The 13150-nt window shown below is 45.1% G+C and overlaps 1 protein-coding gene across 1 annotated transcript; it reads left to right on the top strand.

Annotated features, from left to right (window-relative positions):
* Window positions 1-3503: 3503 nt before the first annotated feature.
* LOC110524247 (transmembrane protein 221) lies at window positions 3504-7872 on the top strand. The gene is made up of 3 exons (XM_021603720.2): window positions 3504-4003; window positions 4603-4688; window positions 6785-7872. The coding sequence occupies exons 1-3, from the start codon at window positions 3708-3710 to the stop codon at window positions 7315-7317; spliced, it is 915 nt and encodes a 304-aa protein (XP_021459395.2). The 5' UTR covers window positions 3504-3707; the 3' UTR covers window positions 7318-7872.
* The last annotated feature ends 5278 nt before the right edge of the window (window positions 7873-13150 follow it).

Below are 13150 nucleotides of genomic sequence, written 5' to 3'. Positions count from 1 at the left end.
TGTTGACACTCTGTCTAAAGGTTATTCATTGTGTAGGATATACTGTATGTTAGTCATTTCGATGCCGGAACAAAGTTTACATATCAGTGTTGTGACCATAGCATGTATGCCCACAAGCATTATGAATCACATTAAAAAGAGAGTACATTCTAAGTCAGATGAAGGAGCCCTTTGGAAAGTGTTCACATTTAGACTTCTTTTTTGTTTTCCTGAAACTGCTCACTTCTGCTTTCGACAACATCAGCGGCTGCCATTTTAGTGTGTGTGGTGGGGCTGTTGAATTCAGAAATAGACTCCATGGTCAGTGTGCATGTATGAGAGCAATTCTTTGTTGTGTGCACTTTCATAGCCGCGAGCTTATCTCCATCAGAACAGCATTAAGCCAGACCTTTACCCCAAACCCCCAACCTTTAGCTGCTCTACAGTTGTCCTACTGTCTTCAAGATAGAGTCAGACAATCACACGCAGAGAACATTTCTCTTACCCCTCATTGCTAGTGAGACCTGCATCGGTACATTTAAAAAAGTATACCTGAAATAAGCTTTGGTTTGTAGAGCTTTTTGGGAGTTGTGGGATTTTACATGTGCTTATAGCCTATGCTTCAGAATCGAACAAATACAACAACAAAGTTTTGTTGCATAAAATCAAAAAGGTATTCTATTTGTTTACTATATCAAAAAGACCATCCATGTACTTAAAGACACTTCAGAAAATGGAGGTGAATTTAATGACCCAAAGTGACATAACCATAGTCTATATGGATGATGGACATAAATAGTAGGCCTCTTTTATGTACAATAATGTTTTCAAAGGTGAAATGGATTACGGTTCCTATAGGGGCCTAAAAGGAAAGGTGGGCGAGTGCACAAACCAACAGAGCAACAGCAGTGTGCTGTCTCTGGGTATTTCAGTGTGTTTTTCCAAGGCAACCATTGAAAAGTTAATTGGGGGAGAGTTCAAGGATTCTCAGGAACTCTTTGGCTTTTGCCAAAGAGGAAGAGGCGATGCAAGAGGGTTCACTCCTGTAAAAATCCTTCCATGATACAACAATTCCCATCGTTAGGGCGGAGACAAGACCATATTGTCATTATAACTGTGCATACATAGCTAAGTGGTCTCAGAGCCACTCAGCTATGTCCCAATGGGGCACCGGAATATCGCTTCTCATCATCTAGGACGCAGTGGTGTAAAGTACTTAAGTAAAAATACTTTACTATTTATATTTTTGACCATTTTTACTTCACTACATTCCTAAAGAAAATAATGTACTTTTTACTCCATATTTTCCCTGACACCCAAAAGTATTCTTTACATTTTATTTGCTTAGCAGCACAGGACAATGGTCCAATTGACGCACTTATCAAGAGAACATCCCGTGTCATTCCCGGCCTCTGATCTGGCAAACTCGCTAAACAGACATGATTTGTTTGTAAATTATGTCTGAGTGTTGGCTATCCAAAAATTTTAAAAAACAAGAACATGGTGCCGCCTGGTTTGCTTAATATAAGGAATTTTAAATTATTTATACTTTTACTTTTGATACTTAAGTATATTTTAGCAATTAGATTTACTTTTGATACTTAAGTATATTTAAAACCAAATACTTTTCGACTTTTACTCATGTGGTATTTTACTGGGTGACTTTCACTTTTACTTGAGTCCTTTTCTATTAAGGTCTATTTCGTTTTAGTCAAGTATGACAATTGTTTACTTTTTCCACCACTGTTAGAACGCGATAGTTCAGCGTCCCATTTCGAAATACAATAGCTACAAGGCTCTGAGACCACCATCTGTGGGGACGCACAGATGGAATACGCACCTCACTACAATTCCCAACCAATGCGTCTCTGGTACACATCCTCTATTCATTTAAATGTATGGACAGATGGAGAAATTGCTTGAGCTGTGCTGAGAGTTAGAAAAGTAGGCTACGAAAGTCAACCGTCCAATATTCTAGAACACTGCCGTGCATACATGTACATGTTTTGGACTATGATAAACCCTTATGAAGCTCTTGCATGAAACACAAAACAATAACCAATGTAGACACTATTTAGTTCAGCCTGGTCTCAGAGAAAGCATATTATATGTTACTAAAATCTGTGAAACTCTGTTTAGTACGATATGCTACATTAGGCTACGTTATTTGAGACATTTAGTATGAGAAGGGAAAGGTTGCATGTTAAAATCTCATCACGGACAACTTTTTACCTAATTAGCAACTTTGCAACGACTTACTACTTTTTAGCTACTCCTTAGCATGTTATCTTAGCATGCAATGACTTAGCATGTTAGCTAACCCTTCCCTGAACAATAAACGTAACCCTTTAATCTAACTCCTAACCTTAACCCCTAGCCTAACTAACGTTAGCAACAGCAAATTGGAATTCATAACATTTGATATATATTGCAAATTTGTAACATATTGTACGAATTGCAATTCATAAAATATCATATGAATTGTAATTTGTAACATACTGTAACGACCCTGGGTTTATAAGCGAGGAAATCGACTATGCCACTGCGGCACAGTGGCAAGGTCAAGGGTTCGAGGCCTGCTCCCTGCCTGTTTCATTACATTGGTGTCAGAAGTGGGATCGGACCTTGCATCCACGACAGTGCGTGTGCTTGGCTGGTGAGCGCGTTCCTGTAAGACGTAGAGTCGCAAGCTAGCGCGAGGTCGCGCTCTTTGAAAGGAGGGAGTAGTGTAAGGACCCTGGGTTTATAAGCGTTGAAATCGACTCTGCCGCACGAGCATGCTTTTGCGGCACAGTCGATAGCGCGCCGGATCTCGGGCTAGAAGGTCGAGGGTTCGAGGCCTGCTCCCTGCCTGTTTCATTACAATACTATGCGTCCTACAATTCATATGACCACTATTACATTGGTAGGCCAATGTAATATAACCTAATGTAACATATGCTAAATGGAGAGGCACAGGTTTTAGTAACATATAATAAGTTTTGCTCTGTGACCAGTTTGCAGTCAGCTGTTATTTGGGATTAATTTCCAGGAGGCTTCTATTGCATGATTTACAGGTAATGCCTAATTATAGAGGTTAAAGGTATCGAGAACTGATTAATGTATTTTGGTGGATCCTTAATCATTTTCAATAGCATTAAACTGCATCAAATATATAACTGTAGCCTAGACTAACAAATATAAATAAAAATCATAGACCTGGTCACAATCAAATAAATTTTTTGGACCAATGTTTTCTTCACATTTCAAATGTATCTGAAGTTTAAATTCAAAGCGCACTACTGCAATTGTTTTAACAAATGCATTCATGCGGGGGTAATTCATGTTTTGAAAAGGAAAGTGAACAGTTTTCTAAAGTTTGCAAACAGTTTTTCCTCTGGCAGTGGACTGCTTCGGACGAGCATTTAAACGTATTGTTTTGGAGAATCCAATTGAAAAATCCATTGTTGTTGCGAAATTTTTAATCCGGGGATTTTAAAAACATCACATGCTCGGTCGGGGGATCGGGTGTTTGTGCACAACACGCAAATAACACGCACATTCTTTCAATCCCAGGTTTCTTACTTTTTCCTATTCACAATTGTTTCAACTCTTTACAGATACAGTATATGGCAGATTGAAGAGGTTGCGAAAGATAACGCGTGTACGAGGATAAAGGAGATTCCGACCGGGATAACTTTTTCCAAAGATAGGGGCGCCCATGTCAGTCTGTGATTTATAGCCCAAATATGAGGTACATTTATAGCCAGCGGTCTTTGATGGTCCTGTCTTCATTAGGGATCCTATCTGGGATTATGTCTCTGCTATCGGTCATTTTGATTTTCCAGATACAATCACAACAGATTGCTGTGAAGGAATCACCCCCCAACATCTCCATCGTGCCAACTAATGTTTGGGCAGTGCTTATGCCTGTGTCTATAGTGCTCTCTGCTCTCTCCCTCACGCTCAATTTGAGCTCTGTCATGGTCTGCCTTCTGCACAGCTACTTTACAACCGAGATATGCAGAGGAGAAGATACAGAAAGGTACACATTCATCAACATACTTTAAGTCTAATGTATTTGTTGTCGGCAAGAATTGTATCACTGATGCACCTGCAGTTTATTTTGTTGAATAACATGCTTCAATTATATTAAAGTTGGACATTGACAGAAATTAAATTAAGAATATTACATTCTTATAAATTCACCACTTTCCGTGTGAACCAGGTGCAGACAGAGACTGCTTGACCGACCACTCCTATCTCTGAACTCAGTATAAATTCGACAAACAATAGCGTTCCCTCGTTGTACACCCAGTGCACAGCCTATGGTCTCAGTGGCCTAGCTCTTTCCCGCGTTGGGTTAGAATTGTGTCTGTGCTTTTTATGACTTTCATATAGATCTAGCTTCTGTGCACTCCAGTGCAAGTAATGACAAAGCATTCTATAAACCAACTAATTTTGAGAAGAAAAGTATCTCACGATAGAAAAATAATGGACAGAAGAGAAGGCCTAATTTGAACCTTAAAATCATTTATTTATTTTGGTGCAAATAAATAATTGTGAACTAATTGAACAATACCCGTCAACATACGATCATGTCATCATTGTCACTGATTGCATTTTCTTCATTTCCTCCCATAGAGCAGACTGGTTCCTATTCCATAGCCAAACTGTCCGACATGTGGCCATTGGATTATTTTGCCTTGGGGTTTCAGTATATTTAGCAGGTAAGACAGACAACAAATGTAAACAGTAAGGGCCATAATGAACTGTTCGAATAAAATTAGAAGAACCTTACAAATATTTTTTACAAGTGGCACCACAAACTCATTGGCTATATCATGAGTATCAAACTGCAACATTTTTGGTAGTATTTTTTGTTGTTGTTGCCGTTGTAAAGATTTAATTTGATATTTTATAAACAATACATACACATACAAACAACATCATACAAACATCCCACCTTCCCAGACACACTAGCACAAACCCCCATCTCCAGCGCCTGCATCACTTTCCGCAACACGGCCTGAAACTGCACCATTTTGTTTCTTGCCGGCACACTTTTGGTTATTTAAATAATAAATCATTATATTTTTTCTGTTGTGCTAATGATGGTGGATTGATTTATATGTTTTTAGTACACATTTTCCTCCAACAAATCGGGTACCTCAGTACACCCCCACATGCTATGTCTTGAAATATGCAAACAGATGGATTAAAAGTTTGTAATACTTAATTGTAATACTTCTGACAGCCGCATTTCTAGCCCCGCCCACAACTTCCGGACTTCATAGCGTTCCCAGAAAGCATGAATTATTGATTCATTATTTGTTTTAGACTTAAGACATGACCTTACCTTGTGCTGTAGAATTTGTGAACTTTGTCTCTTGTATAATTAGCTTCCATTTTCGTTAATTGTAATTTCTTTAGTTATGCTCCAACTTTCCCTCCATCTTGTGCCAACATCAGTTCTTAAATCTTGGTTCCAACAGTTTTTTTAAGAGCTTGTCAGTGGGATATGCTCTCTGCAAGCTTTTATATATCTTCTCTATCATATGAACTTCCTTTTCTGACTCAGATAAGATTCCCTCAAGGTTGCTCTGATGTCTAAATTATTTAAAATCAACATTTTGTGATATGTAACGTTTAAGTTGCATATATTTGAAACTATCTACATTGGTCAGTCCAAAATTACTTTTTAATTCTATCATGGAAATAAATGTGTTTTCTGTTACCAAGTAATTTACGGTTTCTATGCATTTAGTGTTCCATGTGGGCCAATTTAATCGGTGAATTCTGAAAAGCTATCCAAGGGTTGCTCCATTGTTTTTAGGGAGTGGTATTGGTTCTTGTAGAATCCGTTTCATGTTCTTCAATGTTGTTATAGTGTTCTTAACTATGAAGTTGTTAATGTTCTTTGCTTTATCCTTTGAAAATAGACACGTGAAAACATTCTGGGGATGAGCATGCACATCTTCAATATGTACCCATTGTTACTCTTTAGTGCATTTAATTATGTCGCAAGTAAAAGCCTTGGGTAGAGAGTTGAAACAATTCCAAGTCTGGAATATATATTTGGTAGTATTATGAACACTGTAGTCACCCCACATAATGTCATGTGAAAGCACTTTTCATTTAGCTAAAGCAGATTAATTTATCAGACATTACATCCGTTCAGACCAACTGCTAAACAATAACAGATTGTACCAAATAGAGCTTTGCGTGACCTTAGAAAGGACAAATTCATGCAGATTTCTACAAATATACTCCAGTTAATTTGCAGCAGAGGCAAAGGTCACTGCTTTCAGAGTCCCTTCAACTGATTGATACACAAGGCCCAAAACAATGGCGTGTTTGACAGACGTGCATTACTGGCATGTCTTAAGGCAGGTCCTGGCAAGGCAAAGCTGTTTGGCTTTCCATTCCAGTGAATGCCTAGTTCAGGTGGGAGGCAGAGCACCGTTGTAATGGAGGGTGGATGACCCCCTGATCCCACAGCTCCCTTTCAGTGGGAGCTGTGCAATTCCATAACGTCATCATCATATCTCAAAGTTATTCTTCTCTCCTCCCTCCTTTATCACTCCTGGGTCTGTTGTTCTTCAACTGCTGAAAGATGACCAAACATTAGTCAAATAGAGGAAAATACACACAAAAAACACAATGCCAATACACTGCAATATTTAGAGTTATTCATCCCTGGGAGAAAAAGGGACCTGAAAAGTGATCTTTCTCACAGTGAAATAAACTAGTATTTCTGTACCTGTCACTCTGCGTCGCTCTCTCTTTATGTCAGTCTCACTCTCTGTCCCTTTCTCTACTGCAGCTATGTCCATCTACATGCTGCTGGTGTTTGAGGTAGAGACCGGCATAGCCAGCGCATGCGTACTGGCCTCAGGAATCCTGATTCTGCTGGTGATCGTGATTCACTCACTGGTCAAAGCCGCCCGCACCGCCCAACACTACCATGGTGGGGAGCACACTGACACTGTGTACCAGAACCAGCATGGAGAGTGCACCCCTGCCGTCCACCACGGCGAGCTCCAAGACAGGGACAAACCCAGGAGGCATCGCAACAACTCCCATCTCCACCGGCAGTTGTCCTACCCTCCCTGTACTGACCAAAAGCAGCATCACCAGCATCACTCCCCATCCCACGGCCCACAGAGTCACGGCAGTGACAAGGAGGGCTACAGTAGTGGTGGCAGTGGGGGTGGCTCGAGAATGCACAGGACCCTGTCGACAGAGTCAGGGCCGCTGCAGTCTCCGTCTAAGCCATGGAATGGCATTAACAATGAGATGAGAAGCGTGCTGGCCCGCAAGTCAGGGGCCTCCAGTAAAGACTCTACTCTAGTGTAAGATGCACTGCACAAGTCATCGCAGTTAGCACAAGACTAGTTCATTCCGCCCATACGATCTACCGTTCTGAAGAATATGGATAGAAAATAGCTGAAGCTATATAAAAGCTCTGAGCTATCCCACATTTCAATACAGTGGCATTGTCATTTTAATACACCTATCTTAACATCCCTATTGACTTTTTACACACTAACCATGTTTGATTCCATCACTTTTAAGCCCTCTGTAGAATGTTTACTTACTGGTATTCCACTGGAAAATGTTAGTGACTAACTAGCTACAGCTAATGCTTTTGTTGCGACGTGATTATAAGATTTAAAGATTTGCTAATAAATGCTTCCATTTTCAAGTGTTTGGTAAAGACCAAGAACGATCCATGAAATATATTGCCAAAACTGTGTATTACACAATGTATAGAGAAATTCTGTAGTTTCTAGTCTGCATACTGTAAACAAAACATTTTTAATAACTGTGAATAAACTCATTTTGTAAAACAATTTCAAACCATGAGTATGTTGTTACAAAACACCCTGTCCTAAAAGATCAAGTGGAACAGTTGATGTAAACCAGTAGCCTAGTAGCACATTTAGCTTCATTCCTTGTGCACTTTTCCAGATTTTCAAGTGAGTGCCTAGAAGTCCTTGTGGCCGAGTTAATGTTACGGTGCGTGAATGAGGACCCAAAAGCGAATTAACTTAAACAGAGCTTCTTTAATTACCAAACATAGGTAGGCTCAGACGGACCGGCAGATTCCGACAGGACAAGACAAGGTTACAGCAAACATGACGACAGTCTGGTTCAGGCATGAAACACAACAAACAAGAATCCGACAAGGACAGGAGCAGAAACAGAGAGAGATATAGGGACCTAATCAGAGGGAAAAAGGGAACAGGTGGGAAAAGGGGTGACGAGGTGGTTAGGAGGAGACAAGACACAGCTGGGGGAAAGAGGGGGAGAAAAGGTAACCTAACAACGACCAGCAGAAGGAGACAGGGTGAAGGGAAAGGACAGAGACAAGACACAACATGACAGTACATGACAGTACCCCCCCACTCACCGAGCGCCTCCTGGCGCACTCGAGGAGGAAACCTGGCGGCAACGGAGGAAATCCTCGATCAGCGCACGGTCCAGCACGTCCCGAGAGGGAACCCAACTCCTCTCCTCAGGACCGTACCCCTCCCAATCTACGAGGTACTGGTGACCACGGCCCCGAGGACGCATGTCCAAAATTCTACGGACCCTGTAGATGGGTGCGCCCTCGACAAGGATGGGGGGGGGGGGGGGGAAGACGAGCGGGGGCGCGAAGGACGGGCTTGATGCAGGAGACATGGAAGACCGGGTGGACGCGACGAAGGTATCGCGGAAGAAGAAGTCGAACTGCGACAGGATTAATGACCCGAGAAATACGGAACGGACCAATGAACCGCGGGGTCAACTTGCGAGAAGCCGTCTTAAGGAGAAGGTTCTGAGTGGAGAGCCAAACTCTCTGACCGCGACAATATCTAGGACTCTTAGTTCTACGCTTATTAGCAGCCCTCACAGTCTGCGCCCTATAACGGCAAAGTGCAGACCTGACCCTCTTCCAGGTGCGCTCGCAACGTTGGACAAAAGCCTGAGCGGAGGGGACGCTGGACTCGGCGAACTGAGATGAGAACAGCGGAGGCTGGTACCCGAGGCTACTCTGAAAAGGAGATAGCCCGGTCGCAGACGAAGGAAGCGAGTTGTGGGCGTATTCTGCCCAGGGGAGCTGTTCTGACCAAGACGCAGGGTTGCGAAAAGAAAGACTGCGTAAGATGCGACCAATAGTCTGATTGGCCCGTTCTGCTTGACCGTTAGACTGGGGGTGAAAGCCGGAAGAGAGACTGACGGAAGCCCCAATCAAACGGCAAAACTCCCTCCAAAATTGAGACGTGAATTGCGGACCTCTGTCCGAAACGACGTCCGACGGAAGGCCATGAATTCTGAAAACATTCTCGATGATGATCTGTGCCGTCTCTTTAGCAGAAGGAAGCTTAGCAAGGGGAATGAAATGAGCCGCCTTAGAGAACCTATCGACAACCGTAAGAATAACAGTCTTCCCCGCTGACGAAGGCAGTCCGGTGACAAAATCTAAGGCGATGTGAGACCACGGTCGAGAGGGAATAGGAAGCGGCCTGAGACGGCCGGCAGGAGGAGAGTTACCGGACTTAGTCTGCGCGCAGACCGAACAAGCAGCCACGAAACGACGCGTGTCATGCTCCCGGGTGGGCCACCAAAAACGCTGGCGAATGGAAGCAAGCGTACCCCGAACGCCAGGGTGGCCGGCTAACTTGGCAGAGTGAGCCCACTGAAGAACGGCCAGACGAGTAGGAACGGGAACGAAAAGAAGGTTCCTAGGACAAGCGCGCGGCGACGGAGTGTGAGTGAGCGCTTGCTTTACCTGCCTCTCAATTCCCCAGACAGTCAACCCGACAACACGCCCCTCAGGGAGAATCCCCTCGGGGTCAGTGGAGGCTACTGAAGAACTGAAGAGACGAGACAAAGCATCAGGCTTGGTGTTCTTAGAGCCCGGACGATAAGAAATCACGAACTCGAAACGAGCGAAAAACAGCGCCCAACGCGCCTGACGCGCATTAAGTCGTTTGGCAGAACGGATGTACTCAAGGTTCCTATGGTCAGTCCAAACGACAAAAGGAACGGTCGCCCCCTCCAACCACTGTCGCCATTCGCCTAGGGCTAACCGGATGGCGAGCAGTTCGCGGTTACCCACATCATAGTTACGTTCCGACGGCGACAGGCGATGAGAAAAATACGCGCATGGGTGGACCTTGTCGTCAGAGAGGGAGCGCTGAGAAAGAATGGCTCCCACGCCCACCTCTGACGCGTCAACCTCGACAACGAACTGTCTAGAGACGTCAGGTGTAACAAGGATAGGAGCGGATGTAAAACGATTCTTGAGGAGATCAAAAGCTCCCTGGGCGGAAACGGACCACTTAAAGCACGTCTTGACAGAAGTAAGGGCTGTGAGAGGAGCTGCCACCTGACCGAAATTACGGATGAAACGACGATAGAAGTTCGCGAAGCCGAGAAAGCGCTGCAGCTCGACGCGTGACTTAGGGACGGGCCAATCAATGACAGCTTGGACCTTAGCGGGATCCATCTTAATGCCTTCAGCGGAAATAACAGAACCGAGAAATGTGACGGAGGAGGCATGAAAAGTGCACTTCTCAGCCTTCACAAAAAGACAATTCTCTAAAAGGCGCTGGAGGACACGTCGAACGTGCTGAACATGAATCTGGAGTGACGGTGAAAAAATCAGGATATCGTCAAGGTAAACGAAAACAAAGATGTTCAGCATGTCTCTCAGGACATCATTGACTAATGCCTGAAAGACAGCTGGAGCGTTAGCGAGGCCGAAAGGAAGAACCCGGTATTCAAAGTGCCCTAACGGAGTGTTAAACGCCGTCTTCCACTCGTCCCCCTCCCTGATGCGCACGAGATGGTAAGCGTTACGAAGGTCCAACTTAGTGAAAAACCTGGCTCCCTGCAGGATCTCGAAGGCTGAAGACATAAGAGGAAGCGGATAACGATTCTTCACTGTTATGTCATTCAGCCCTCGATAATCTATGCAGGGGCGCAGAGACCCGTCCTTCTTCTTGACAAAAAAAAACCCCGCTCTGGCGGGAGAGGAGGAGGGGACTATGGTACCGGCGTCAAGAGCTACAGACAAATAATCTTCGAGAGCCTTACGTTCGGGAGCCGACAGAGAGTATAGTCTACCCCGGGGGGGGGGGGGGTGGTTCCCGGAAGGAGATCAATACTACAATCATACGACCGGTGTGGAGGAAGAGAGGTGGCCCTGGACCGACTGAACACCGTGCGCAGATCGTGATATTCCTCCGGCACCCCTGTCAAATCACCAGGCTCCTCCTGTGAAGAAGAGACAGAGGAAACAGGAGGGATAGCAGACATTAAACATTTCACATGACAAGAGACGTTCCAGGAGAGGATAGAATTACTAGACCAATTAATGGAAGGATTATGACAAACTAGCCAGGGATGGCCCAAAACAACAGGTGTAAAAGGTGAACGAAAAATTAAAAAAGAAATGGTTTCACTATGATTACCAGAAACAGTGAGGGTTAAAGGTAGCGTCTCACGCTGAATCCTGGGGAGAGGACTACCATCCAGGGCGAACAAGGCCGTGGGCTCCTTTAACTGTCTGAGAGGAATGTCATGTTCCCGAGCCCAGGTCTCGTCCATAAAACAGCCCTCCGCCCCAGAGTCTATTAAGGCACTGCAGGAAGCTGACGAACCGGTCCAGCGTAGATGGACCGACAAGGTAGTGCAGGATCTTGAAGGAGAGACAGGAGTAGTAGCGCTCACCAGTAGCCCTCCGCTTACTGATGAGCTCTGGCCTTTTACTGGACATGAAGTGACAAAATGACCAGCGGAACCGCAATAGAGACAGAGGCGGTTGGTGATTCTCCGTTCCCTCTCCTTAGTCGAGATGCGGATACCTCCCAGCTGCATGGGCTCAGCACCCGAGCCGGCAGAGGAAGATGGTAGTGATGCGGAGAGGGGGGCCACGGAGAACGCGAGCTCCTTTCCACGAGCTCGGTGACGAAGATCAACCCGTCGCTCAATGCGAATAGCGAGTTCAATCAAGGAATCCACGCTGGAAGGAACCTCCCGGGAGAGAATCTCATCCTTTACCTCTGCGCGGAGACCCTCCAGAAAACGAGCGAGCAAAGCCGGCTCGTTCCAGTCACTGGAGGCAGCAAGAGTGCGAAACTCAATAGAGTAGTCTGTTATGGATCGATTACCTTGACATAGGGAAGACAGGACCCTGGAAGCTTCCTCCCCAAAAACAGAACGATCAAAAACCCGTATCATCTCCTCCTTAAAGTCCTGATACTGGTTAGTACACTCAGCCCTTGCCTCCCAGATTGCCGTGCCCCACTCACGAGCCCGTCCAGTAAGGAGAGATATGACGTAGGCGATACGAGCTGTGCTCCTGGAGTAAGTGTTGGGCTGGAGAGAAAACACAATATCACACTGGGTGAGGAACGAGCGGCATTCAGTGGGCTTCCCAGAGTAACACGGCGGGTTATTGATTCTGGGCTCCGGAGATTCGAAAGCCCTGGAAGTGGCCGGTGGATCGAGGCGGAGATGGTGAACCTGTTCTGTGAGGTTGGAGACTTGGGCGGCCAGGGTCTCAACGGCATGTCGAGCAGCAGACACTTCCTGCTCGTGTCTGCCTAGCATCGCTCCCTGGATCTCGACGGCAGAGTGGAGAGGATCCGAAGTCGCTGGGTCCATTCTTGGTCGGATTCTTCTGTTACGGTGCGTGAATGAGGACCCAAAAGCGAATTAACTTAAACAGAGCTTCTTTAATTACCAAACATAGGTAGGCTCAGACGGACCGGCAGATTCCGACAGGACAAGACAAGGTTACAGCAAACATGACGACAGTCTGGTTCAGGCATGAAACACAACAAACAAGAATCCGACAAGGACAGGAGCAGAAACAGAGAGAGATATAGGGACCTAATCAGAGGGAAAAAGGGAACAGGTGGGAAAAGGGGTGACGAGGTGGTTAGGAGGAGACAAGACACAGCTGGGGGAAAGAGGGGGAGAAAAGGTAACCTAACAACGACCAGCAGAGGGAGACAGGGTGAAGGGAAAGGACAGAGACAAGACACAACATGACAGTACATGACAGTTAAAGCTAAGTATAGCTTTGAGTGTGATGCCTGAGGAACTATTAACCTTGGACTGTCTTTCAGAAGTCAGGAGGAAGTGGATGGGGGATGTGGTGGAGTGTCAGGAGGAATGGGAGAGAGGGGGGGTC

The sequence above is a fragment of the Oncorhynchus mykiss genome, chromosome 5 (assembly GCF_013265735.2).
Source record: "Oncorhynchus mykiss isolate Arlee chromosome 5, USDA_OmykA_1.1, whole genome shotgun sequence".
NCBI classification, from domain to species: domain Eukaryota; kingdom Metazoa; phylum Chordata; class Actinopteri; order Salmoniformes; family Salmonidae; genus Oncorhynchus; species Oncorhynchus mykiss.
Note: the sequence above shows the minus strand (reverse complement) of the source record. Positions and strands in the feature narration are given on the sequence as shown.

What these genes read in the sequence shown, in the direction of transcription:
- LOC110524247 (XM_021603720.2), top strand. Translation starts at nt 3,708, where the DNA reads ATGAGGTACATTTATAGCCAGCGGTCTTTGATGGTCCTGTCTTCATTA. An exon ending in AGAGGAGAAGATACAGAAAG is followed by an intron (nt 4,004 to 4,602) that starts GTACACATTCAT and finishes TTCCTCCCATAG; the next exon opens with AGCAGACTGGTTCCTATTCC. An exon ending in GGTTTCAGTATATTTAGCAG is followed by an intron (nt 4,689 to 6,784) that starts GTAAGACAGACA and finishes TCTCTACTGCAG; the next exon opens with CTATGTCCATCTACATGCTG.